The sequence below is a fragment of the Chaetodon trifascialis genome, chromosome 3 (assembly GCF_039877785.1).
Source record: "Chaetodon trifascialis isolate fChaTrf1 chromosome 3, fChaTrf1.hap1, whole genome shotgun sequence".
In the NCBI taxonomy this organism is placed as follows: domain Eukaryota; kingdom Metazoa; phylum Chordata; class Actinopteri; order Chaetodontiformes; family Chaetodontidae; genus Chaetodon; species Chaetodon trifascialis.
The window spans coordinates 26,291,635-26,319,395 of record NC_092058.1 but is presented as its reverse complement, the minus strand read 5'-3'; the positions used below and the strand labels follow the sequence as shown (position 1 = coordinate 26,319,395).

Genomic DNA, 27,761 nt, shown 5'->3' with positions numbered 1-27,761 from the left:
TCGACTGACGACCGGTCCAGGGTGTATGCCCAGCGCCCGTTGACAGCTGGGACAGGCAAACCCCGAAAGGGATAGGCAGTATAGAAAATGGATGGATGGATGGATGGATGGATGGATGGATGGATGGATGGATGGATGGATGGATGGATGGATGGATGGAGTTAAAACTATGGGAGATTTACGTCAAATATTTAAACAGGAGGACAGCTGGAGAGAAGGGTAAGATACGGGAGAATCCTGGGATAAATGGGAGAGTTGACAGGTCTGGGTTTTAATGTTGGCTCTAATGTGTCTGCATTTAGCCAAATCCCCAGTAACATGGTTATGCTCTACACACTGTACCTGTGTCTTGGCCTTTTTTAGATATTGAGAGAAACTACAATGTCTGGTCATCAAACACCCACATGAGTATGTGAAAATGAAAATGCCATCCATCCATTTTCTATACTGCCTATCCCTTTCAGGGTTGCGGAGGGGCTGGAGCCTATCCCAGCTTCAACAGGCAAGAGGCTGGGTACACCCTGAACCGGTCGCAGGGCAACATATAGAGACAGACAACCATTCACGCTCACACTCACACCTAGGGGCAATTTAGAGTCACCAATTAACCTAATGAGCATGTTTTTGGTCTGTGGGAGGAAGCCAGAGTACCCAGAGAGAACCCACGCATGCATGGGAAGAACATGCAAACTTCACACAGAAAGGCCCCGCCTGACCCGGGATCGAACCGGCAACCTTCTTGCTGTGAGGCACATGCACTACCTGCTTACACCACTGTGCCACCCAAAATGAAAAAAAAAAAAATTATCAGATAAAAGCAGCCACAGACCTGTAAATTAGTTTTAGTTGTACAATTCTAAAGGTAGTTGTGTGAATGCATGTAACACCTTTTTTTTGTAACCCTGCACAATCCATTATCATAAAACCACAACCAGATTGATCAGATTGATAGCAGAGTAACATCTGTCCCCTCCAGCAGACAGACGAGTTACTCAGACAGGTGGAGTCATTGTCTGCGTCATGGGATGATGCTTGGTTACTGTATTTCTAGTCATGAAGTCTGAAAAGTTAATGATAAGCAACCTGAAATACTTAAGTCAGTAGAGCGGTCTAGTCACATGCAATGTAAGGTTCATGTCAGTCAAGACAGAATGGAGACTTTGCTGCGACAGCTGGTAGGCTTTCACTGAGTTCTGCTCAATTTGTTTAATAGGAGACACTGACTTTGTATGTATGTATATATAAATGTTCACAGTTGAGGGAGTAAGAAATACATGTTAACATAATATATAAATATATAAACATTGTTATTTTTCCTGTGTAAACCTGTTATGCTTTAGCTCCAACAAACTTTTACTAACAAGGAAAATGGAAGAAAAACACAATAACATCTAGTTTTTTGGCAAGTAGGGTTGTTTTCGAGATTGTCAGAGCTCAGAGACTAATTTCAGCTGAGTCATTCCATGTTGCCAGTTTCCAAGTTATAGTTTTAACCACTCATCACATTAAGAGCTGACGAATTTTAGAAAAGATAAAAATTTTGTTTGAGTTTCAGTAACACAAAGATGGAAAGAAATGACATTAGCTGAGAACTACATACAAAGCATAACAAACAGAATATTTGACACATATGATAAGAACAGTTGTGAGAATCTTCAAGTCAAATCTAGCATGTTTGGGGAGTCAGTGCAATGAAATAAGAACGGGGGTGATATGATCAAATTTTCTAGTTTTGGTTAGTATTCTAGCAGTAGTATTTTGTACAAGTTGTAGTTTGTTAATAGTTGATTCAGGCAAGCCAAAGGAAAGTCTGTTTTGTTAGATGAGACAAATGCATGAACCAGTGTTTCAGCATTGGCCAAAGAAGAATGGGATGAATAGGATTGTGCATATACATAGTTCTAGTATTTCTAAAGTGCAACACAACATTTAGCATTTTTACTGCTGTTTTTCTATTCCGTGTACACTTTTTATTTTGACCTCTTTGTGACAGTGCGCTCGCTCTTTGTAATATTTGCTGGCTGTAATGACTACATTTCCCCTGTGTGGGATCAATAAAGTCTTATCTCAATTGTATATTGTAACTTTCTTCTGCCATATTTGCTGGAGGTTGCACTGATCAGGTATACAGCTTATGTTACTCTGACAGATTTGGCTCTGCACATGAAAGTACATTTCCCCATCATTAACATACAGGGTTGGGGTTGCGTAGATCTCAAAAAGAGCCTAACTTCCAGAAGTATTGTTAGTGTCTTTGAGTGGCTCTGCAGAGCTTTTTCCAACATGTGGCAACTTCAAACCCAAAAGACCATATACAGGAATGAAGGAGGTTCAAAAGACCTCTGTTAGACCTCTCTAACTACCTCTGATTCCTGTTTCTGTTTGTTGCTCTGCTTTGTAGACCCGCGGAAAAGTTGTGCTTCTCATCATTATTTTGGGATTTGGCGGAAGCTTTCAGTTTGGTTTCCATCTTACTGAACTGAGTTCCCCCTCACTGGTGAGATGCATCACCTTCCATCCTCTTCCTCTCTTCAAACTCCTGCTCCAAATCCTCACCTCTGGCCACTGGTAGAGGCTGAGTGAGAGTGTGGTTGTCTGTTGAAATGTGAAAAATAAAAAGGACCATCATTTTTGATGATGTTGCACTTTCTCTGCAGTACATACAGCGCTTCATCAACAGCAGCTGGTACAACAGATATGAAGAGCTTCCACCACCACAGACGATCACGATGATCTGGTCCCTTATTGTTTCCTTTTATGCTGTCGGGGGACTATGTGGTACCATCAGTGTCAGATTTGTCTCAGCCTTGCTGGGAAGGTGAGTGAGAGAGAGTTAATGCAGCATTCAAAGAGCCTAAAGAGACTTGAAGTGATTTGTGTTCTTTCATCAGAAAAAAGATGATGATCTGCAACAGCTTTGTTGTCATTGCTGCAGCAGGGATCGTGCTGACAAGTAAAAGTGCCAAATCATATGAAATGATCATTGTGTCAAGGTTCCTGTATGGCTGCTCGACAGGTAAGCCGTATTCTGTAACAGGCATAATACACATTGTTTTTTACCTGGCTGGTTAACGTGGTCGTCTCGTGGCCTGCAGGCGTGGCATTGAGCACCCATTTAATCTACCTGGCGGAGATTTCACCCAGGAAGCTAAGAGGCATTGTGACTCTGAGCTATGCAACCTTCCTATCACTGGGCAAACTGTCTGGACAGTTTTTTGGACTGAGGTATGCACTTATGTATGAGGAGACAACAGTTGTTTTGATTACTTCCGATGATAAGATCAGTGTACACTGAACATATAAAATATTAATGACAAGTCTTTAATTTTTACAAAAAGGTGAGTTGGCTCAAGGGAGACAGACGAGTTACAGAAGGTTTTTTAAGATTTAACAATTTTGCAAAAAGAGCTTCAACTCAACATTAGGAAGCGTAAATAAAGATTTCGTTGTTTTTTTCAGTGAGATCCTTGGTTGTGAGGAGCTGTGGAACATTGTCCTCTGTGTCCCTGCGTTTTTCGCAGTGCTTCAGATTATAGTCTTACCTTTTCTTCCTGAGGCTCCCCGATACTTATTCATAGAGAAAGGTGATGCCAAGGCTTGCAAAAAAGGTTGGTATATTTCCTTATATTTTGTATGTTGTAGAGTACCTGTGACATTGTAGGTTGTGGTCCAACACAGATTCTGTTGGATTTTTATCACTCTGCAGTGTATTTCTCAGAGTCTTGTGTCTTTGTCTCTGGTCCTTCTCATCCCAGCTCTCCAGAGTCTGTGGGGCCAAGGTGACTACAAAGATGAGATGGAGGAGATGTTGGCTGAGCAGGCGGCCTTTGAGGCAGCCCCACCAACAGGTGCTCTGCAGCTCCTGAGGGACAAGACTATCCGCTGGCAGCTTGTGACCATGTGGATCGTCTACATTTCCAACCAGCTGTCGGGCATGTCTGTTGTGAGGATGGAAACTCCTTATTTCTTGCTTGTTTTAACATCCAAACAATGAAGATTAGAGCCTGTCAGAATCAAACCAATGCTTCTCTCCTTCCCAGGTCAGTACCTTCACTTTTGACATCCTCCTGGAGGCAGGTATAGCAGAAGACAAGATCCGCTATGTCACTCTTGGTCTTGGGATGACTGAAATCGTCACCTACATCTCCTCTGTGAGTAGCTCCCTCTCTGTGTACCTGAGCTCTTAAAAGTGTCTCTTCTTCACTGCAGTCAATGTACAGGCCATCTCCTCTTGACATAGAAATGTTGCTTTTTTCTACTCATTGACTGAGCATGTCCTCAGAAATGAATGCATGCAAACACGCATTTGAGATGCAATCCATATATGAACAGTAGGGGCAGTATGGGGATGGTAGCGGATGCCTGTAGTGCAGTGTTTCTCAATTCCGGTCCTCAGGCCCCACTGCCCTGCATGTTTTAGATATTTCCCTCCTCCACCACACCTGATTCAAATGATCAGCTCGTCATCAAGCTCTGCAGTGGCCTGATAACGAGCCACTCATTTGAATCAGGTGTGTTGGAGCAGGAAACCTCTAAAACACACTTGCCATTTGCTGCTGGTGCCTTTGTAAGCTGTGATTTCAGAATTAACAAAATGGTAGCCACCTCAAATGTTGCTGTGTTGAGCGTTTACTTCATGCAAATTCCAAAATTCTACATGGTCTGAGTTCTCTGGTGTACCTTCTAGTGGTTACTGCAGTAACATGCCATTCATATAGCATTTCAAAAACTTCATGTCCATCCCAGCATCCACCTGTGGTGTCTGAGGCTACAGCAAATATAGCATATTTTTAAATTCTACCGTTGTTTTTGACCTCTTTCTCTTTCAGGGACTGCTGATCGATCGTATAGGGAGGAGGCCACTGTTCTGGGGGTGTTATGGTCTCATGTCTGTCTGCTGGGTGTTGTTCACTGTCACACTCAATTTGAAGGTAAACCTGTTACCTCTGAATACTGATACTGATATAGCCATTTGTGAGGTGATAAGATATTTATTTTAAAGGGGGTCAAGTCACCCAAATTACAAAGAGAGCATATTTTCATATGTTTTTGTACACCTAGTACTTTCAAATGGTGAGTTTTTGGGGGGGAGGTTTTGCACAGGTTTTAGACATCTGTCTCTGGGATTTCTTACTCTACCCAAATACAATGGAATTGAATGGAGATTTTGTTTGAGGTGCTCATGGCAAACTCAAAAGCAATATTTCTTCCCACAAACAATGTACCAGTTACTCTTGATAATCCACAGTGGAAATTGTTAAAGTAATAGTCCCCGTGAACACCCCAGATGAGATTCCATTGACCTCCATTGTACTGGGGTGAATGCAGAAACCTCAGAAAACAGGTATCTCAAAACCAGAGCAGATAAAACCCAAATTGTCCGCACGGCTTGACACTCAGGGTGAGTCAGAAAATGTGGTTTTGGAATTTGAGTGAATGGACCCTTTAATGTCATGAACATTAATATGAAAATATACTAGACAAAATGTGTATTAACAATGATTTCTGTAGGGAAGAAAAGAAGAATTTAAGTAATTGCACTAAAATTTGTCTACACAGCAGAATCCATTCATAAACACAACTGTCTTCATGCAGAATTCCAGTGATTGGGCTCCATACATGACCACTTTTTTGATCATCCTCTTCACCATCCTCTTCTGCGGAGGACCTGGTATGTGCTTCACTCAGCTGAGTGACAAAAAGAAATTCAACCTATTACACACTGCACCACATAGAAAAGGTGTTTTTATGCAAACACTATGAACTGAATCCCCTGTGTCATCAGGGGGAGCTGGACCTACTCTCAACAGTGAGGTCTTCATCCAGTCCAATCTACTGGCAGCATCTGTCCTTGTGGGGTTCCTTCGCTGGTTGACGTTTGCAATAATGGGCCTAACCTTTCCATTCCTTATTGTGAGTACAACAATCATGAAAAAAGCAACATGCTAAAGCTTACTCTGCGAAAGCAGCAGAAAACTTTTTTTTAAAGACAAACATGAAATTTCTTAACAATACAGATTATGCAAGGGCTAATGTCCATTATCAAGAAATAATGGATGAGTAGACCAGAACACCTGATGGTTGCCTTAGCAGAGTCCATTAATTCCTGATAATAGATTCCTCGATCAGTATTATGGTCACTTGCCAAAAGAAAAAAAAGACACTATTAATTACATTTGCAATACAAATCTGAAGTTTTTCACAAGCTATGACTTTCATGGAAACACATGGGGGTATGACTAATACCCGGAGCAATCATCACCATTTCAAAAAGTTTGTATGTAATGGAAATGTTGTTGATGGTTCCAGTAAATAGGATAAACCTTAGATACGACTTGGCAATGGGAAGAATCTGTTGTCTGCTCAGATCATAGTACCCGTAGACTCAGCTTTGAGTCACAATGCTGGCAAGATCCAAAGTCCATAACTCTGCATACAGTTGACACTCAATATATAAAAGTTAATAGTATGTTTAACAACAACACTAGTTAGCTATCCAGCAACATCATTATCCCCTAATCAATATTAGGATGTTCATGAACAAATAATAGGCCATGCATGCTGTTGGCCACAGCCTGAGGTAGCGAGTTTAATTGTAAATGCGATGATGATCGCTTATGTGATAGAAAGTAGTATGCAGTAGGTATTTGAATATCAGTGGAAACATTATTTATGTGTCATGTTGTGGTGAAAGACAAACACCATCACAGCACTTTCATGAAAGCTCATTCCGATGCGTTGCCCTCCCTCTCCTCTGTCTCAGAATGCCCTGGACTCCTACAGCTTTGTGCTTTTTGCCTGTGTATGCCTGCTGGGTTGTATTTATACCTTCTTCATCCTGCCTGAGACTAAAGGGAAGACCCTGCTCGAGATCTCTAAGGAGTTCAAAGCCATAACTATCTGTGGAAAATCCTTCTCAGAGGAAGAAGGAATGGAGACCAAGTTTTAAGGCAGTCCAGACAGAGTTGCTACAGATTTTTGCTTCACACTAGCTAGTGGAATAAACTAGCTACTAGAGGAATAATGTGTGGCTAAAAGGACAATATTTATTGTTTCTGAAGTAATTTAATTAGCTGCAAAGGCAACAGTCAATAAACATTGTACATTATGGGGGGAAACAGAAGGCTTTCAATTGAAGAAGAACTGGAGCTAAATTACTGAGACAAACCTGTAAACACTAATGAACTGTAGTATTTTCTTGCTTGTCATTGTTCATAGACAGATGTCACTTTTGATGTCAATTCCGCGTTATTCCGTTATTTCTGTCACTTCCAGTTCCTCCCTATATCACAGCAGAAGATTTTTCTGTGGAATTTTGGAGACCACATCCCACATTTACTAACACCAACTTTAACACCTAGAACAGCAAATAACTTGGAAAATAAGCAGCTATACTTTTACACTCAATAAACACATGTCTAAGAAGAGTCAGTGTAGAAAATGAACAGGTTACACCAAGCAATTTATCGCTCAGTGTACTGAAACATGATACTTCAGCACACTTCAGATTAAAATGGCTTTCTTAAGGTTTTGCTCTAACAATACATGTAAAAGGCACATTCTGTAACACATGCTTCTGATATCACAGGGCTGAGAAAAGAGGACTTTGATTTTCCTTTACAGGGAAGTCAGAACTCTACTGTCAGTCCTCAACATGTCAGAGTGTATGACAAAAAAAAAACGTTGTCGTTAAATGAGGTTTTATATCCATTCAGGAAAAACTACTCAAGTCTTATGGTCTAGCATTCAGTGTGATGGAAAATGCTCTTGTTTTCAATGCAATGTTGACTCAAGGGATTAAAGAATTAGGCATCACTTTAGTTCCATGGCATAACAGGAAGCTAGATTTACTTTTCCCACCCACATTTGAATAAAAGTATTAATGAAAGATTTAAATTGTTTGGTTAATATATTGTGTGAATATTTTGTCCTCGTGACTGTTCATCCCTTACCTGCATGTCTCTGAGCTGCTGGAGTCCATCACAGGTGTCTAGCACTCATTCTTTGCTCATTTGTCCTGCTCCATGTGATCTGTCACAGAAAGAATAAAGGCTCGTCATATAATTTCATAAATTGTACTTAACTGTAATTTTAAAAAGTGTACTAAATGACAAATACTTTTAATAGTAATTAAGTGTACTTGTAAAGTCCTTTTCATGTCCTTTGTTTAATTTAGCTTTAAGTATATTTAAGTATATTTTCAACAAATTGGTGATTCAACACAATTGTACAGCAAGTGTGTGAATCCTGATTTTCACTGGTGAACTTCTGTAAACTTAAGGCAAAATAATGCCAATTTAGTATACTGTTCACACTTCAAGTATATTTAAGTATTACTCAAGTGGTACTAAAAGATGACTTTAGTACACTTAACTATACTTGAAAGTGAAAAATAGCACAGAGTCCACTGAGTTAAATCAAAGTAATTGTACTCAATAGTATTGATATTTTTGTAATTCGTATTTACACTTGTGCCATCATGTAGCTTACCCACACCTTGTTAAACTGTACCTGCAGCTGCAATGTGTTTGTCACTAAGAGGTCAGTAGTTTGCTTCCTTCAGCTCCCCAGCAATAAATCATTCACTGGTCCCTCTGGGCTCTGCTGTCTGTTCTTTGACCACTGCAGGGAGTGAAATAAATGGAAACTGTCCCACAACATTGTGTCTTTTCTCTTCCTTTGTCTCTCTCAGGGCCAGTTGATCGAGGTCACACTGAGGTGGTGGCTGTTTTTTTGAAGACATTGGCGACCTTGGTGTTAATCACTTAATCACAATGAAATTCGACTTGGTTCTTTTACTCTCATATCCTTTCAATGAGACTCTGCAACTTTTGCTGAACAGTCGATACTGGTTAAAAACTTAACTATGACTATCTAGAATGTAGCTAACTTGCTTAACTACTTTAACAGTGTGGAGAAGAGAGGCAGCCAACTGATTTAGTTATGTATGTTGTCCCGTAATATTTACCTAAAGTTTGCTAACACTTGCAAACATTAGCCACCATAATCTAGCGGTCATACCAGAGTGAGTAAGGCTGTAGCAGCAAAACCCCTGAAAGTGATACACTGATCAGTGATACATTTTATTGCTCTTAAATTCAACTTTTATTTGTAAGAGGAAAAATTTGTTATTTATTCTTTCAAGAGTTATATCCATGCTCTAAAGTAGACAGTATCTAAGTATTCTCTCTACAGTGTAATGGTAGGACTAGTTCCTAATGGGAGAATTTTACATATTCTACAGGCATTTTCCATTTGTCCTCTTCTTGGGACATCAGGTGTTGTGCTCTTTGTGTTGTCTTGCTTACTTATACAGTATGTACTATGTTGCACCGCACTGTGTCAGCATTTTCTACACACTAGAATCACTGATGCTTACTGGACATTTTCTTTCTCAGGACATTTTCTCCACTATCCTTGTGCCTTTCCCTCATTCCTCCATCATTAGTGTAACTTCTGCAAACCACTTAAGTCCTGGCCTGTGAGACCCTCTCACCCCCAGTTGGCTCTTTGAGTAGTTAACTGGCTACAAAGATATATGTTTGAGTCTTTGAAGGTCTCCTCTTCCTTATCAGTAGCCAGCAGCTGCTAGCAGCCACAGGGTCTTCATTAACTGCTAAGCACACTCTGTCCACAGTCCAGCACTTTGGGGATTGGAGCTGTGATTGGCAGTGCCTTGGCTAGGCTGATCATCCTGCACTGATGTCCTGCTGCGCCTTGTTAACACTGGAGGAGGATTAACTGGAGCATTAATTGGAGAAACCATCGTGAATGGTTTACTCTTGCAGACCTCTGTATCCTGCTGGTGACGAGATGCAAAAATAATGGCACAGATGATTCACAGAAAAGTGATAAACAAAGTGACTCTGGTCCAATTTAAAACAAGCCCAAAGATAATCACATGGATGTAATTATCATTTTTGAGAAACTCACCGAATAAGGATTTAGCAAGGCATGGTGCTAATAATGTGTATGTCTGGGTCTAGTGGCTTTAGTTTACTGCTGTAATGGCTGTGATCTATCAACAGATGGCAGTGTTAATCCTCTGCAGAGATGCACGAGACATGGTCAAGCCTCCACAGTGTGCGCCTTAGCACAAAAGACTAACTGTAGCCCATAGCAACAAAGGCAAAAGAATTTAAATTCAGTGTCATGGCTGACAGGTGCTGTTATCTCATTTTACTCTGATATAAAGGTGAAACACCAATTGTATTTGCTGTTATAGTATAATTTAAATTTAACATTTTTCATGTTCAAACTTAAAATTTGTAGCCTGCTTGTGTTACAGAATATGAACTTGGTGTCTTTCCATCCAATATTGTATCAGATTGAGGACCTTTCGTGTTTTTCTTTTCTTATTTTTTATTACTAAAGCAATCTCTTTCAATCTGTCACTATATGTGGAAATTGCACTGTAGCCACATATGACTCAGCAGACTTCAAGACTTTTGGATACATGTTAAATGCAGTACCTCTAAGGTTTATTCATCAGCATTTTTACCTCTGCCTAAGAATATGTTAGTACATATTTGCAAAAGATACTCAATACCATCTCTTATGTCTTCATATTATTTTAACTTTTGCATGATGGCAAAACACAAGACACTAACAGCAGAAGATTCTGTTCTGCTTTAAGAGCAGTATTTTTATGGTGCCTAATGGTCTTTTTAGGCCTTTTATAGCTTCCACTGAGACTCCAGCAGAAAGTAAAATCCTCCTCCAGTGGTGAACCCATGCATAGAAAAGAAAAGGTGAAATGAGGGCCATTATTCTTCTGTCTCTCCGCCTGGCAACACTGAGCTCACAGGCAGCGCTACAAATCAGAGAAGAGCGAACAGAGTTGGATGCATTACAGATTAAATGACTCACTGTTTCATAAGTCTCAAGTTGTACATCGGTATACTTGGATGATTTCTGGACATGCAATAACTGTGCTGATTTCCCCGGTGAACAGGCCTACACATGCTGTTCTGTATTAGCCATGTGAATATGATTATCAAAAGAAAGAATGTCAAGTTAGTGCACAGGATGCACAGAATTCCACTTGATTACATTGTCCATTGTCTCTGAAGATTATCTACTTTGTCTAAGTGGGAGAAGATGAGTAGCAGATGTCAGGGGAATTAGGAGGTCACACTGACACTAGTCAGTGGTCTCACTGAAGGAGCTCAATGTGTCTGTGCCAATGAAACCTTGTCTTGAAGTTATATGTAAAAAGCATTTCATATTGTAAAAAGCATTTCACAGAGATGTCAGTATTTTGTAAACATGGCAATGTTACTGCGTGGGGGTCCTCATTGTAAACCATCCATCCATTTTCTATACCCGACTATCCCTTTTCGGGGTTGCAGGGGGGCTGGAGCCTATCCCAGCTGTCAACAGGCGAGAGGCGGGGTACACCCTGATCCGGTTGCCAGCTGATTGCAGGGCAACATATAGAGACAGACAACCATTCACACTCACACTCACACCTAAGCACAATTTTAGTCACCAATTAACCTAATGAGCATGTTTTTGGTCTGTGAGAGGAAGCCGGAGTACCCGGAGAGAAACCATGCATGCATGGGAAGAACATGCAAACTTCACACAGAAAAGCCCTGCCCAACCCGGGGATTGAACCAGCGACCTTCTTGCTGTGAGGCACATGCACTACCTGCTGCGCCACCACCAAACCATTAAAGAGCTAACCAATGATGCACCCTATATTCAGCCTAAAGGGCTATCTTCTTTCTACCATATCTACATTACAATATGTGGACAACCGCCTCTTTAGTTGGAGCATCTGTGGACATGCTTACGCTCTATGGTCTTACCTCGCAGGAGTTTGGACGGTGGAGTCAGGTCATCAGGTAGAATTCCCTTCACCTGGTCTGACTGCCTGCTAGGTCCAATGTTTTGATGAAGCCAGGAGTGTTTCAGATTCCATGTCTGAAAGGGGCTTTTCTCTCTCTACACTGGCTTCCACTATTTGTTTGGGTTTGGTTACATTTGGGTTTTGTTCACTCTACTCTATTGTTCAGTTTTGTTTAATTGAGGTTCTCTCTTTTCTTTTAGTTAGTTAAAATAAACCGTTTTAACTACAACTCTTGTGTGTGGTCTCCCCTTCTCCTTCCTCAAATGGCTGGATTGTGACAAAAACCCACCCACAGTCTGATAAAAGGTGACCCCATGTCTGGCAAAATGGGTGCTGGCATGGGAACAAGACTCGTTACCAGATATAACAGGAGGTAGCTGAGTTATAATGTGAACATTACAGCGTGTCTGTCATAAACAGATATGATACATAATACAGGTTCTAGAAGACCAAAACTCATGCATCAGCTGCTGAGGACAGCAAACACGTCCAAGCAGCTACACTGTAACAGAAGAAAAGTGATCTGTTAATAGTGCAGCCAAAGATGCCATAAGATTGACACATTTTAATAATAAAGACTCAAGAGGACAGTCATACAGTGAGGCCATTAAAGAAAGTGCTGTTTTTGGCTATTGCTGAGAAAACTGGAGCCACAGAACGCATAAAAAATGAGGTTTGATGTCATGAAGGTCTTAAGGTTTATAACTTAAACACCTTTGTTTTATTGAATGAAATGTTTGCTCAATAACCATCAAACCAACATTTTCATAAAATTAAATTTCATAACAGCTTTCCTCAAACACATGCAATCTATTACAACTAAAAATAGTTTGTGACAAAAAGGCCCATTTGCCATTATATAAATCACAGTCTAACGATAATTTGTAGGTCTTGGAAAGTCTTGGAAAAATGTGTTGCTGTAATGTCAACATCAAAGATCCTGTCTTCCTCATTTACGACTGGAGGACTAATCAGTCCATCCATCATCTCTGCAAAGTGGACGGACAGAGACAGAGAGAGGTGGGGGCAGAGAAAAAGAAAGAAGAAAAGGCAGGAAAGACGTGAATTGACACAACAGTCACTGAGCTGATATGCATGAGGGAAACATTGAAACGACTGGTGTGCTGCATTAAATGTTGTTCGGTGGTGATTTCGTACAGGTGGCACACAGATGGGACCCCTCCTGAGACCTGAGCTTGTTAATGAGTCACAGTGAGGAGGGGTGGAACGGGCTGATATCACGAACCAGACGGCCCTCTGGCAGCGAAACATCGAGGTACCCAGCATGCCATTCCCCATTATGGTGAGATGCCCCTCGGGCCGTTGGAGCTGTGGATTAACCCGAACCTGGCAGCACTCTGCCGTGCCACGTGTCAAACTGAGCACACAGTGGAAATGAATCATTATTTTCTCTCACTGTGGCTGGAAGACAACAATCAGGCCTAATGAGGAACCCCATAGAGACTTATTATGAGCTCTAATTAACGCTGTAGAATGTGTGTGATGATTATTTACAGTGTTTAATTTATTTTTTTTAAACTTTGCAAAAACCTGAGGTCAAGCCTACAGAAAAAAAAGAAATTAGTTTGAGTAGTGAAGCTGAATCGTATACAAAGTGTTGACCAGTCATAGCTGAGGCAAGTGGAAGGGCAAAGGTCATGCTTATGTGGGTGAGAAAGCATTTTGGGATTAGTGGGTTTAGTCAGAGTCTACAAGTCTAAAACTGTGCTTGACTAGTTAACTATCATTCAATATCCTTTCTTTTTTTTGCAGGCAATGGAGAGCTGGTTGAATGTAAACAGCAGGGAAGTTGTTGGAGCTAATTACATTTTGGGTCTGGTGGTTTGGTATGCAGTAAGAAAGTAGGAAGTTAAGAAAGCGGGGTGATAGAGAAGAGAAGAGAAGAGAAGAGAAGAGAAGAGAAGAGAAGAGAAGAGAAGAGAAGAGAAGAGAAGAGAAGAGAAGTAGCAGATGGACAGCGGGGTTACTGTCACACAATATTAACACATTCACCTCAGGAGAAGTGAGCCTCTCAGACACGACAGTGAGACTAAGTCATGACACAGAGGGGATTCTGTGAGTGGGCTATCAGGGAGGGAAGTTCCCTGCTGCCTGTCATGTGGATTATGAGCCATATAGAGCAAATTATCCCTGACATATCCGGATGTAGTGTTGGACTATGGGGATTTCACACTCTGAGGAAGAGACAAAGACTCCATGCTACCTCCATGTAACCTTGAAGAATTCTCTAAATGTCAGATTGTAGGATACTGTGATGACTGTATTTGTGTGCCTCCTGGCATTGTTCTGGTGCAGTCTCGCTGTGGTAATTGAACACACATGACGAAGCTGAAGGAGGGGAGACTGCTGGTAAGGCCTCAGTCAGTCCTGTCACGCATCTCCTATTCACCAGCCCAGAGTGTGTATGTGTGCGGTGGGAGAGTTTGTGCGTACTTGCATGCCCATGAAAGTAAGATGGTTGTGTGTGCGATAACACACCATTGGCATTCTTCATTTGTAAATAATTGAATCAGGCTATTTTAGTTTGCTCAAAGCACAGCTGTAATTTGCAGCCGTTCTGCTCTTAAGGACCGGTAATTATGGCTTTAAGAGTCTCTCAAAACAACTCAAACAGCTTCAACTCATGACAGCTGTACATCTGGGCCTGCACACTCATATATACAACCACCAGCATATATGTGGCTGTTAATGAAGTGGTACATTTTCAAACTGAAGTGGACTTCAATACACAAGTACTACACACATGAGTAGTCTGCTTTGTTGGTTTATGAATGAATGGAGGTTTTTTTTTAGTTTATTTTTTGACTAATACTAATGATGTTTCAATTTTTAGACCCTAACCCTGAATATACAATATTTATGATGAAGGCCATACAACTTCACAATATAGTAAAGGTATGATTCTTTTTTAAATGTCTTTGATGAAATTCCATCTGATTATGTCACAGATACCTGATTTCACAGCACTTTAATGGCAAAATCATACACTTCTTAAACAAAATGCCAATCTATTTAAGACAGATTAAAGGGAGTTTGCTGAGCAGATAGAAAGGTAGATCATCATTTTTCTCCCCATGTTCTAATGTTTTATATGCATTCCAGGCCATTTAAGGACCTGTCATGATGGTAGTTATGTGACTAGATGCGCTTTGACCATTTTACACCTCAAAACCTGATTGAGAGTTTTTAATTTGCCAGATCCTAAATTACCCCTGAAAAATGCTGACAGTCTAATCTGACAGCTGCTTTTCCTGCTGAAAATTGAAATTCTCAAACTTACTTAATATAGACCTGCACTAATAACACTGAACTGTGTTTCCATGCAACAGTTGTTTTATTCTGCTCAGAATGCTGAATTAATTCTCTAATTAGGCCCCAGTTCTGCTGCTCAGTAGTTATTTTAGGGGTAATTAACACCTGTGATTAAAATGTACACATTCAGATTTTAGACAGCTCCCCTATTTTTCATGAAAATACAGTTTCATAAGTTTTACACAAACCTTTTATGCAATTATCAGTATAAATTAAGGACATTGTAAGCATACTTTTCGACTGAAGAACTAAAGAACAATAAAACATAGAGAAGGCAAAAGCAGGAATAAGAGAGTTGAACTCATTCCAAAATATGTTAGTGCCAGATGTTAAATGTTCTGATTGCTGTGCAATTTTTCTCACTATTTTACTTGATGAATATAAAATAGAGCTCATCTTAAAACAAGATAAGCAGGTAAAAATGAATGTTGCAAGCTCTGGAAAATGTTGTTCATCATCAGTGATGATCATATGATCAGAAAACGATAAAACTGCCAACAATATTTCAACACTGCCACTAGACTGTAAACTGTGCAGCAAAACTACCTAACCACTGGTGGATCAAATTTACTGGCAGTCACAGCTTGGCTGACAACACAACCGTCACAACTGGAAGCATCCACGCAACTTGAGGATTATCTCCCCACCATCCGCTACCTTGAACATGGCACGGCCCGCGAAGCATATGGCCACAATCTGTGCCACCCCTCACTGTATGGCTTCCATTAGGTTTTAATTAAACACATGGAGACACCCCAGAATTAGATAAAGTCCTGGCAAGGGACTAATAAAGAAACAAACAAACCAATATGAGCTAAGTTAATGATCATGTCAAGGAAGCTCATGTGTCAGGGACAATAATATCCACATGACTAAAGACAGGAGTTTGTTCTATGTCTCATCACACTTGGAGACAATGATTGCAGTGATATTCATCCAAACTTGCAGCCGATGTGACTAGCAGTCTGCTAAAAGCAGGGCAAAGTCTACATCTACGGACTGGGCCATCAGCAGTCTGACATAATGTATTTCACATGTTTTTGCAGCTGGTTTTGTCATATCATGCCTGACTAAATGAGGAGTCCTTTCCACCCCGTCTGGGAGTTATCCCAGAGTGTCCCAGAGTAAACATGAAAGCTGGAGCACACGCCTTGGAAGCTGAGGTTAGGTGAAGTAAACGCACTAATGTGCCAAGCATGTCAGCAGCATTAGTGCTTCATCGCCTCTAATCAAGAGATTGGCGTTCACACACCTTGTTCCAAACATATGTGTGTTTGTGTGTGGATTATGGGGGCTAGCGGCAGTAATCCCCAGACCACATGGACGTCAGAGGCAATCCAATTTACAGTATGACACTGCTTAACACTTACAGATACAACCTGTTATACTGTCTGTTCATGCCAATATTTAAACAATAGAGCTCAATCTGGATTTGTTTCTTACAAATAGACAAGACCAAGAGGCTACAGCCATGCTAGCTGCTCACTGAGGTTGTATTTGGGAACAGTGGTGTTTGGAGCTATAAATGCAAATGTCAGCATGGTATGCTCACAATGATGATGCTAACATGCAGGCAATTAGCTGGTGTAATGGTTACTATAAATATTCAACATCTGATTTCAGCTTTATAGCACGCTACCATTTGCTAATTAGCTGTAAAAGCACAGCTAAGGCTGATGGGAATATCATTGGTTTTGCATGTATTTGGTCATATAACAGTGCTGGACAAATTAAATATGTGACATGATGATGACACTAAAATAAAAAGGAGGGGAACACCACAAGCCACCCACAAATTTCATAGCAATTCATCAAGTAGTTGATAAGATTTATCAGTCTGGACTGAAGTGGTGAACCCACAAACTAACACTGCCACACTGTTAGCATGGGTGAAAAAATACTTAGACAAAGCATCACCAGATTTCAGTAACTAAATCTCTAGACCTTTGTCGACAGTTTCAAACTTGTATAGGCTGATGCAATAAACTAGAACTTCAGTGGCATCTGTTTCCAGGACAATGGAGCTGTGTGTGTTTGAATGTGACAGCACCCATTACGGTCAATCCAGTGGAGGGTGACTCTTTAATCAACCTCTACCCCACACTTTTCATTCATTTATGCAATAAACAGATGGAGAAGGTGACTGGTAGGCGAGAAGTCACTGTTATGCAACACTTGTGCACACATGTTGCCATTCTCTGGAGAGAAACACCAGCTGTCAATCAAAATACTCACTGAAATACTCCTTTATTCCAAATGCAGGACCAGGTCAGCCAAATAAAACATGCATAAGTTGTTTTTGCCATTTTCTATCTCTACATTATAGATATTTAATACATAAATGATTCTATCCATACAAAATATAAAAATATGTGAGGCCTCATTTACAACCATATTTACACAGACTTCCTTAACTTAAGTGAAATTATTAATTCATTTATCTATGTACATACTATGAACTGAATACAATAGTACAGTATATCCTATATCTAAATCACATTGCATGAAAAAGCTAAACTGTACCAAACCGACTATCTTGTACACATGTTTGCTGCATGGAAATGAAGTTACGAAGAAATTGCACATCAGCTTTTGATAAATGTTGTGACTTGATAGAACTGCGCATGTAACTGTTAGCCTTAATACTCAGGAGATAGTCCGAAACATTAAAATGAACAAACATGCAAACACTGTTGCTTTTCACTGTTAACTGACTGTAATTCATCACTGACTTTCAATTACATGATATTCAACACCCAACAATACTGAATAAATGGACTGAGTTTTATTTACTTATTGTTCCAGATGGAGGATGTTAGTGTACACAAGCTGGAGAATCTTTTGCTGTGCCAAGTGTCAAGATGTTAAGAGATGATGCAGTTCTTGCTTTTTCTGCGTTTGCGGGTGTGTAGCTGCCCGCTGCGGTTGGGTCCTCCCATACCTGTGTTGTTGTACTTATGGACAAGCTCCTGGTTGCTGAGGTAGCGCAGCTGGATGGGTCTGGGGATTGGCTCACCCAGAAAGTAACCTTCATCCTCTGATTCGGAGGATGACGAGCAGGTTGAACACCAGTCATCATCATCATAATCATCCCAGGAGTACTGGTTCAAGCCAGTGCGTCGGCTAGCCCCGGGGTTCTGAAGAGTCAGGTCTGAAGTGGTCCTGGGGCACTGCCTGAAGAGTTGGGGCTGGTACCTTCCTCCTCCTCCTCCTATTCCAAACTGGTCCCTGGCACTCCTTGGTGGTGGGAAGCGGTCATAGTCCTCATGGACACGCAGCTGTGGTCTTTCTTGAGGTCTCACCCTCCGCTCTGCAACCAAATTGAGAGCGTTTTCTGAACGAGACCGGCGGGATCTCCGGGAGCGGTGGTGGTGGTGCCGTCGCCTTTGAGGAGTCTCCTCTGGAGCATCTATCCGGATGCTTGCTCCCCTTCCACCCCCACCACTGACGCCACCCATCCTACGCTCACTAATGGGTGGCAGGCGGGCAGCGTTGGCGCTGCTCACCAAACTCACCCTATCCTCCTCCTGGAAGGTGAAGCCAGGTGGTAAATGAGTCATACCCATACCCACACCCATGCTAGGAGGGTTGAGGTACTGCACTTGATACTGGGAGGACCTGGGAGGATCCATTTCCATGTAGGGCTGACTGGCTGTGAGGCTGTGAACAGACTCAGTGCTACGAAACTGCACTGAGGAGTTGAGGGTGCCCATGTTACTTTTCTCTGACACGTTCATTCCAGAGTCTTTGCTGAGGTCCGGCATGGAGAAACGAGAAAGGTGTTCCTGACGCTTTCCTCCTCCCTCTGCTGAGTGGCCTGCAGGGAAATAGAGTTGAATTCAATGTTAATTTAGCCTTTACTTGTCAACCCATTCAATTTTAGTAGGTACTTTTGCCAAGCTGAATTTTAGATTACATGAGCAGTAAGATGTGATGTATACTGCCAAAAACACAAGAACTATTGCAATAAAAACACACAACCTCCCTTAGCCGTGTTAACAAGGGCCAAAAGTGCAACACGGCCAAGCAGAGGTCTAATGACTACTACCATACCCACCTGTAGCATTGGACAGGGCCAGGGACTCCATGGATCCTCTTGGGGTCTGCTCTAGAGGGGTCAGTTGCTCAGGGAAGTTAAGTGCATTGATGGGGTTTCTGCTTCTTGCCACCTGGTTTGCTGCTGGAGGCCCCACATCTCTGTCCCTGTCTCTCTGAAAGCCGTGCAAGCTGATGGAACGCTTGTCAGAGGAGAAGCCGCTGTGGTGCTGAGAACAATGGGATACCTCTGTGAAGCTCTTCTGGCTCCTTAGTTTGGGTGGATAGTACTCCTCTGGAGCTGGCTGCTGGAACCACATCTCATTGAGTGAGTGGCCCTTCATAGCCGAGATGGGTGGTCTCTTCAAACCTCCATTCTCCTTGATCCTGTGATCCTGCTGTTGATTATTCTGTCCAGAGCAGGTGGGGTTATAGGCAGTCCTGACATTGCACTGGCTGAGGAGCTGGAGCGGGGTGGGGTTGACAGTTGGTTCTGACTGGGGTTCATAATTATAGCTGTCACCTGCTTGCTCTTGGCTCTGCCAGGCAGGTGGCTCACGAGTCAAACTGGGCGTTTGGCTGGAGAGACTCAGAAGATCCATTTGTAAAGACAGTGGGTCCACCTCCCCTGAAAATCTCTCGGTCTGCATTCCACCCCCTCCTCCACCACTCTTTCCTGTCTTGGAGCTGCGTCTGGACTCTCTGGTGGAACGAGCACTTTGGAAGGCTGAATCAGAGGAGTCTGATCCATTGGGCTCCTCCCCAAGACTGCATGAGCGTGAGCAGAAGATTTGGCCCTGCTTGGGAAGGAAAGGCCGACCCAGCAGAGACCGTTTACAGCGGGCGCAACAAAAGCAGCCTTCTGTGGCGTGCCAATGCTGCCCATCATATGTCATCTGGCCTTGGTCAATGCCTGCAGGAAAGATAAACAACACATGAATCCACAGGGTTAATGTAAAATGACTAGAAACTACAGAGCACCATGTTTTTATCAAAGAGCCAGAAATTAAAACTCTTATCGTCTTTATTAAAAATGCTGTTTTATGTGAAAATAGTAGCATGTTACATAGTTGCTTGTTGAGTGAGAAAATAGAGCTGGAGGCTGTAACTGAACAGCTTGTGGGGGAAACACTCATTATGGAACTTGCCCAGCATTGTATAAACACACTGCATTTTGCGTATGCTTGCTGTTGTTGCAGGGGAAAGAAAACCAGCTATTTGCTAATGGCTGCCATCTGGTTCTAGCGTGTTTTCTGATGGTTTCAATTTATAATCAGTTGTGGGGTTTTTTGGCCAAATATTTTTCTTTATCCTGTCTGAAAAATAATTACAGAGCAAATTTGTTGTCAGGCATGTGCCAAGATCACACCTGGGTGTCCTGTTGGAGGATACACACACACACAGATGCATGCATGCATGCACACGCACAGTTTTAAAAAAAGGTGGCATGGGGCCAAGAGCCGCAAAATATTAAGGTTTCCTGCTAAAAAATACCCCAGTTTCCTCCTTTGGTGACACTATAGTGTGTGAGATGTTAAAATGTGTGTTTAACTGACACTTAATGCTGTGATAAAAACAGACTCAGAAGCTGAAAAGTCACCTGATACAGTCATGCCTTTGCTCCAGGTTGGTTTCACACTGCATGACATATACTGTACATGAGGCCTCAATGGCCCTCTGCTATGTGCCCTTGCCTCAATGCATGACCATGGATGACATCATTCAGTGATGAACTGCTAAAAACCAGGCCACACATCTTCTACTGTAGCTCTTTTCTCCTCTGTTACTTGCTATGAAAAAATTAGGTCACTCTTTCACCTTTCTTGAAAAAAATAAACTTTTCTCCATGTATCCAGCATTATTATATTTTTTCTGTAAGGGCTTCTTTGCATGACCTGCTGGTGATTAATGCTATTTGAATTAAAAGTGATGCCGGATGGTGGTGCAGCGTACCAATATGTTCCCCGCAGGAGTCACAGTACTCGGCGTAGAGGGACTCGAAGCAGGAGCAGCAGTAGGGCCGTCCCTCCTTCATGATGTAGCGTTGGCCCCCCAGCACAGTCTCGCACTCGAAACAGCAGAAGTGCTTCATGTGCCAGTGACGACCCTCTGCCTCAGTGCACTCATCCGCAAGGATGATCTAAGAAAGGAGAGATAAGAAAGATTATCATTTATCAGGTCCTCGGAGGTAAAACCTCAGTTGGGTTATTACCGTGTGCTGAGTGACAGGACAAAGGCTTGTCTCGCCCTCCTCTGTCCCTGCACACACACCACTTTCTCTTTCTTAGTATTCCTAGATCATCCTCTTTGTCACTGATGTGTAGGAGGCTAATGTGTGCGGGGACCTGGTGAAATTGAGATGGTGTATTTGCTTTTAATTACGCCACTGTTAAAACACCAGGGTGCTTCGAAAGTACGAACACTGTCCTTGTACCCATTTGCAGAGAGAGTAAGTCAGTGCTAATAGCTGGGAGATCAGGATATTGAGAGCTGACCCCATTAGGCTGGAAAAGCCCTTGCATGTGTTCAGCTGTGACAGTGTGTGCTGGGAAGCCTGTGACCATCATATGAGATTTTGTTGTGAATGTGAGATCAGTAGGTTATATGTGTGTCTTAACACATGATCATCTATGTGCAGGCATGTATTTGTGAGATGTGACAGACACCTACCTCATCACAGGCGGTGCAGCGTGGCTTCAACCTCTCGGCGTGGTGCCGGCCGCAATAGATCTTCCCATCCTGGTAGAAGTAGATGAGGTCCACCAGGAGCTCATTGCACATGCTGCACACGAAGCAGGCTGGATGCCAGCACACACTGTGACCTGCCCGTGATGCAAATACAGCAATGTCGCCACCGTTTATCTGGCCTCCGCACTAAAAAGAGGTGGAGGTAGAAGAAGAGATGAAGAAAATTATTTATTGAGGCTTTGAAGAGCTGGATCATTTAAATTATTTTCTTCCAAATCACACGAGCAACCAGAGCCTGAGGAACTTTGAAAAACCTTTTGGCACGTGGGTCACCCTGTGAGGGATGTTAATTAGAATGGATGGATGGGGCGCCATCTTTAAACACTGCATGCTATTATTACTTCTTTAATGTGAATTAACTCGGGTTGTTGGGGCAGGACACTGAAGGATTACACCAACGGGTTGCCACTTATGCAGACAAGCGTGATTTGAAAGAAAGGGCAGAATGGCACGACTGCTGGAAAATCTGTGAAGACCTAACTGGTTGGACCTTTTAGTCACACCTAATAGTACAGTAGAAGAAAATACCAGCAACTAATGATCATATCAATGAAGGCTTTCAGCTTTATAGGAGATCACCAGTAAAGATTTCCAGGAGTCAGTGGTTTTCCAAGAAGTTCAAATGCTCATTTCATGGGATCTTTAAAAAGCTCAGTATTGGTGCTGATAGCGATTCAGTGTATCAGATGTCTTTAACACAATTTTGCATGAAAAGTGGGCTAAACTGACAGAATGATGGTGTGTGTGTGTGGCCAGGGAGTGCAAACACAGACACACAGATAAAGCTGAATGGCTACACAAGGACATCGCGGGGGCAAAGGGGTGACATAAAACCTGAGTGATGTATGGCAGGATAAAAAGGAGAGTGAGATTGGCGTGGAGGTGTAAAGGTGGAGAAGCCGCAAAGATAAATGAGAGGGAGCGCTAAGGAGACGGGGGGAAAGGTCGGGCAGGAAAACTAGATTTAGAGGGGTGGGATGATGGAGACAGAGGGAGAGTTCCAATCAGGTTATCTAACTGGCACAAAGCCGACTGCTGCAAGGAGGCCAAAGGGGGGGGTGGGGAATTCAATCAATACACACTCTCCCAACAATCTGCTCCCTCATGTGCGGGTGTTTGTGTGTGCATCTGCTGAAAAACACAAGCTGTAGAGCAGCGATACACCTGGGGCACCAACACAACAGAGAGTCGCTCCATTTTGCTTGTTGTACACTAACAAATGGCAAGCGGATGTTGAGGTGCGCTAGTTTGTTATTAAAAGAACACTCTCTACTGCACTCTGTAGTCCCATAGGGCTACTATGAGAATACACAGAGACAATCCATTAAATATTTGATGTGACATGGGGTGTATTTTCAGGATAGCTGCTTTAACTGTAACTTAGTTCCCTGAGGTATAATGTAAGGCTGTTTAAAGACAAACAAGCACTGTGATTGAGTGTGACAGCTGCTATGGCAGAGGGAAAATGAGACACAATACAAACACACATGCACACCACCTGAAGATCTTCTTCAGAGCAATGCTTTGAGGTGAGATTGACAAGGTCACAAGGCTGTAATAAAAGCAGACTTCTATTGCGTCTCTGCCCTTTATGTGTCAACGTAAAGCACCTCTCGTACATCATAACAAAGACCTGAAATGCCAGCAGCCCGTTCAATATGTCTGTCACACAACTCGCTGCTTTCATTCTGCTGGCTACGTGATGCACCTTTGATCCTGTCACACTTAATTCACTCTTGTCACATGATGCCATGCAGACATGGCATTTAGAAATGAAATGATGGACCACTTTCAGATCATCTTTGACCTCCTCATATCTCTCGACTTCCGAGGAAATTATATAAAAATGGTGTTTTTTGGTGTTTCCTGTCAGCTACCTGTTCACAAATTGCCCCCGTCATCGTCACGGGAAACGGCCGGACATTGCCGCGGCCCAGGTTCTCCCGTTTCCGTTGGTTACTGAAGAGCTTCAGCTCTCGCTTCTCCTCATCATCCAGACTGTTGCAGTAGCGTACCTAGACACACATGCACAAACACACACACCAACATACATGTATAAAGTTAGATCTTTTTTAAATCAGTATATCAAACCTCAGCACTGTTGCCATAATGAAGCATCGTGAGCAGCATTTATCTCAACTGTGTTCTCTGTCGCAAATGGAAAGATGTTATTTCAGCCGAGGGTTTTCCTCAGTGGCTTTGCAGAGGATGAATGTGCTGGAAGTCATTTTTTCTATCAGCATTTCATTATTTCCATCATTTTCCATTCCAAGAAACTGAGATAAGCTCTATCTGTGCTGCGGGATAGAAAGACGAGAAGAAACAATCCATCAAACTTCCTGGAAAATAAAACCAATGACTTCAGTAAAAGATATCTTAAACATGGTATCAATCACTGTTCACATCGATTCAAATACATCTGGGCTCACTGACAGCTGTTTCAGTCAACCAGTTAAAGCTTTGTAGGCAGGACTTAGCTACATAGCTAGCTAGAGCCCAGTTCCATTCATGAAAAATAGCTGCAGAAAACAAAATTATGCCCCAAAAACATTACATTGACTGATCTGCAACTTCTATGAGTCTTCCCTACAAAATAAAATAAGACATAAATAATAAAATAAGACATATCTCAAGCAGAAATTGGCTAAAATGAACATGATGTTACACCAAAAAATGACCAGATGTTACAGCTTGTTGCTGACAATCACACAAATACCTCCAGATTAATTGTGGTAATGATGTACTGATGAAAAAACGTCAGTAGGTAACTACACTTATAAACACCTCACTATCTCATTTCCACCTATTAAGAGGACAGACTCCATTTCTTCCTGTGTCTGTGTCCTCCCTTCTCTCCTTTTATCTCCACATTGCCCTGAAGGAGGAGAGGGTGTGAGAGATAGATGGAGGTAGGTGGAGGGGGAGGGGGGTCAGTTTGGACTCTCACCTCATTGTCGTGGGGCGGGAGCTGATGGAGCAGCTGTTTGATGCGGTATTTCTCTCCTGGGCTGTTCACATAGGGCACCTTGTCCTCAGGCAGGGAGCTGTAGTACTGATGAACCTGAGCAAGACGCAGAGACACAAAGAGGATGAGAGTGATAGAGAGTAACAACAGACCTGCAACACATCAACTAGTTAACTAACTAAAAATACTTTTATGATCAGTTCATTGTTTTATCAATAAAATGTCACCAAACAAGGAAAAATGTCCATCAAGAGCTCCCATAGTCTTTCCATTTGCCTATTCTGTCTGTACAATAGTTACACCTAAATGGATACAGTTTATAATATGCTACAATGCTCTTTATTTGATTAATCACCTGAAGTCATTAAACTACCATTAAAACATTGTGGATGGCTCATTTCACCAATAAAAGGTACACTGTCCAAAGACAAAATGAGAGTGACCAACACACACACACACACACACACACACACACACACACACACACACACACACACACACACACACACACACACACACACACACACACACACACACACACAAAATCACTTTGATTTATGGTCCACCAGCAGAGACTTAATGGAACCTCACCTCTCCATCTTTGCACATTGACGTGGGAATGTATTACTGCCCTGTCAAATGTGCACACACTCACACACGCACGCACGCACGCACACACACACAAGCACAAACAAGTGATTAACACTTGCATGTAACAGTGTGTGTGCATACAAATGTGTGCCACAGCAGGAATAATGCTAATCTGGCCATTCCAAATTGCTTGGACATTCTTTACACTGCAGCAGCAGACAATGAGTGTCATCTCTGTGTTATTTATTATGGTCTTTTTTATTACACTGTAACAGGGGGCCGGGGTATAATAGAGGTCAGGCAGATGTATATGAATGTGACCTAAGGGGGTGCAAACCACGAAAGCCACAGGGTTTAAACAGAGATTTGAGGACAGAGGGAAAAAAGACAAAATGAACATGTTAGATGGATGAAGAAAGAGCAAAAGAAGGAACAAGGCACAATGAAGCAAAAACAATACCACAGAACACATCACGAAGACGTGGAATGTAAAGACAGGCAGCATGATCGATACTTGCTGACTAGGTCAATCCTAATGACACATTTGTCTACTGAATGGATCTACTGACTAGGAGCCATCAGCTTTGTCCTTGGCAATAACACAAAGTCTGTCACACAAAAACAGATTAACATGAATAACGCAGACATGCATCAGTGCACAGGGACAAAATGAAAATCGCTTTGTAAAACTCTCATATCCTGAAGTTTAATTGCCATGAAGCTGTACTGTCACATTCTGTGTCAGAAGAACTTCCTCAACGCCTTAGACAAGCATGTTTGCTGTTGGGATGAATTTATAGCAGGAGCCTCTTGTTGTAAGTGTAACCTAATTCCTTCTGCTCTGCTTTTGTTGGCTTCCACCAGTGTTGGCGAGGGACACAGGATCCGTGTCCAGCAGCACGGCTCAGGACGCCGGGAGGGGGGGATCTCAGGATAGTCCATGAAAGACTGACTGTGGTCAAGCACTGATAAATCACACAGCGCCTATACGCACATGCTGCCAGATGCACGCACACACACACACACACACACACACATACACACACACACACACACACACACACACACACACCTAATGATAAATTACAAAACATGCTTCCAACAACAACAGGGTTACAATCTGGAGGTGAAAGGCACATTGCCCCCAGGAAAAGATCTAAAGACAGATATACACACACACACACACACACACACACACACACACACACACACACACACACACACACACACACACAGAATGGACACAGTTGCAGTGAGGGCCAGGAGGAGCAGCTTGTGATAATAACTGTAATCGAAAGCAGATGAAACTAAAGACAGGGCGGAATTTCAAACTGTACTGGAAGGATTGTTTTTAAAAGCTAAAGCAAATGGCAGGACTTTGTAACTGAGTGACAAGAGTGATCACTCCACACAGCTGGTTTCTATTGCTGTTAATGGCCAGACAGCCAGAGGAAAAGACACCACCAGGCACCACTCCTGACATTCTCTCAACAAGCCACTCTACAGTGGTTAGTGGACACAGATATTATATTGATGAGAAAACACTGGTAGGTACAGCCAGACATGATGGGAAGGATGTTGTTTTCATAGTTAAGTGAGCAGATTTAATGGCTGTGTTTTCGTTCTCTGTCCTGTTCTTCTCACGTCTTTGCTGACATGTCCGAGTGCCCATGGCCCAACACTGCAGTCAGCACAGCTGTGGGAGCAAATCCAATGCGGCTGAATGTTAAAAGGCCCGAGCTGGGTTAATTAAGCACGGAATATAAGCTATTCCGAATGTATTAAAATGCAGCTGCCATTTTAATGAGACTAAGAGCCCACAGCCAAGCTAGCAGCTCTGTGAGGTTGTGTTTGACTCAAACTGTGTGCTAACATTAGCACGCTAACATGCTCACAGTTACATCGTAAACATGAAGGTGTTCAGCAGATATAATGTTTCCCATTGGCACCATCTTAGCATGATGTATTAGCATGGTAACTGATGCTAATTAGCATCAAACAACCTCATGGTGACATTAGAAGAATCATCCTTTGGGGGCCATAAACATCTCTACAAACGTTCATGTCCATCCAATATCGTACAACCTGGTGTATCTCACTATCTCTTTTTACAGATTTATCACTTATCTCTGATTCACAGCTGCTGGCTGGAATCAGCTCAAGGGCTGACAGTTTTCATAGTCCTTGAACTCAAACAGGTCCTGGTCTGATTGTCCTCAGGTCCATTTTGGTGCA

At 42.3% G+C, this 27,761-nt stretch overlaps 2 protein-coding genes across 3 annotated transcripts in view; one reads left to right on the top strand and one right to left on the bottom strand.

Annotated features, from left to right (window-relative positions):
* The first annotated feature begins 1,118 nt into the window (after positions 1 to 1,118).
* slc2a9l1 (solute carrier family 2 member 9, like 1) lies at positions 1,119 to 6,949 on the top strand. Its single transcript, XM_070958156.1, has 12 exons — positions 1,119 to 1,175; positions 2,402 to 2,497; positions 2,658 to 2,818; positions 2,892 to 3,016; positions 3,096 to 3,225; positions 3,460 to 3,608; positions 3,756 to 3,943; positions 4,041 to 4,151; positions 4,830 to 4,931; positions 5,596 to 5,671; positions 5,786 to 5,913; positions 6,764 to 6,949. The coding sequence occupies exons 1-12, from the start codon at positions 1,119 to 1,121 to the stop codon at positions 6,947 to 6,949; spliced, it is 1,509 nt and encodes a 502-aa protein (XP_070814257.1).
* Positions 6,950 to 17,415: 10,466 nt separating this feature from the next.
* The window catches only part of prickle2b (prickle homolog 2b), an 87,544-nt gene continuing 77,198 nt past the window's right edge, over positions 17,416 to 27,761 (bottom strand). For both annotated transcript variants that reach the window (XM_070959281.1, XM_070959282.1), the window contains 6 exons: positions 24,918 to 25,031; positions 23,848 to 23,985; positions 21,893 to 22,096; positions 21,176 to 21,362; positions 19,245 to 20,135; positions 17,416 to 19,004 (listed from right to left, as the gene is read on the bottom strand). In XM_070959281.1, the coding sequence (XP_070815382.1) occupies positions 18,052 to 19,004; positions 19,245 to 20,135; positions 21,176 to 21,362; positions 21,893 to 22,096; positions 23,848 to 23,985; positions 24,918 to 25,031 (2,487 nt within the window). In that variant the 3' untranslated portion in view covers positions 17,416 to 18,051. The remainder of the gene's footprint in view (positions 19,005 to 19,244; positions 20,136 to 21,175; positions 21,363 to 21,892; positions 22,097 to 23,847; positions 23,986 to 24,917; positions 25,032 to 27,761) is intronic.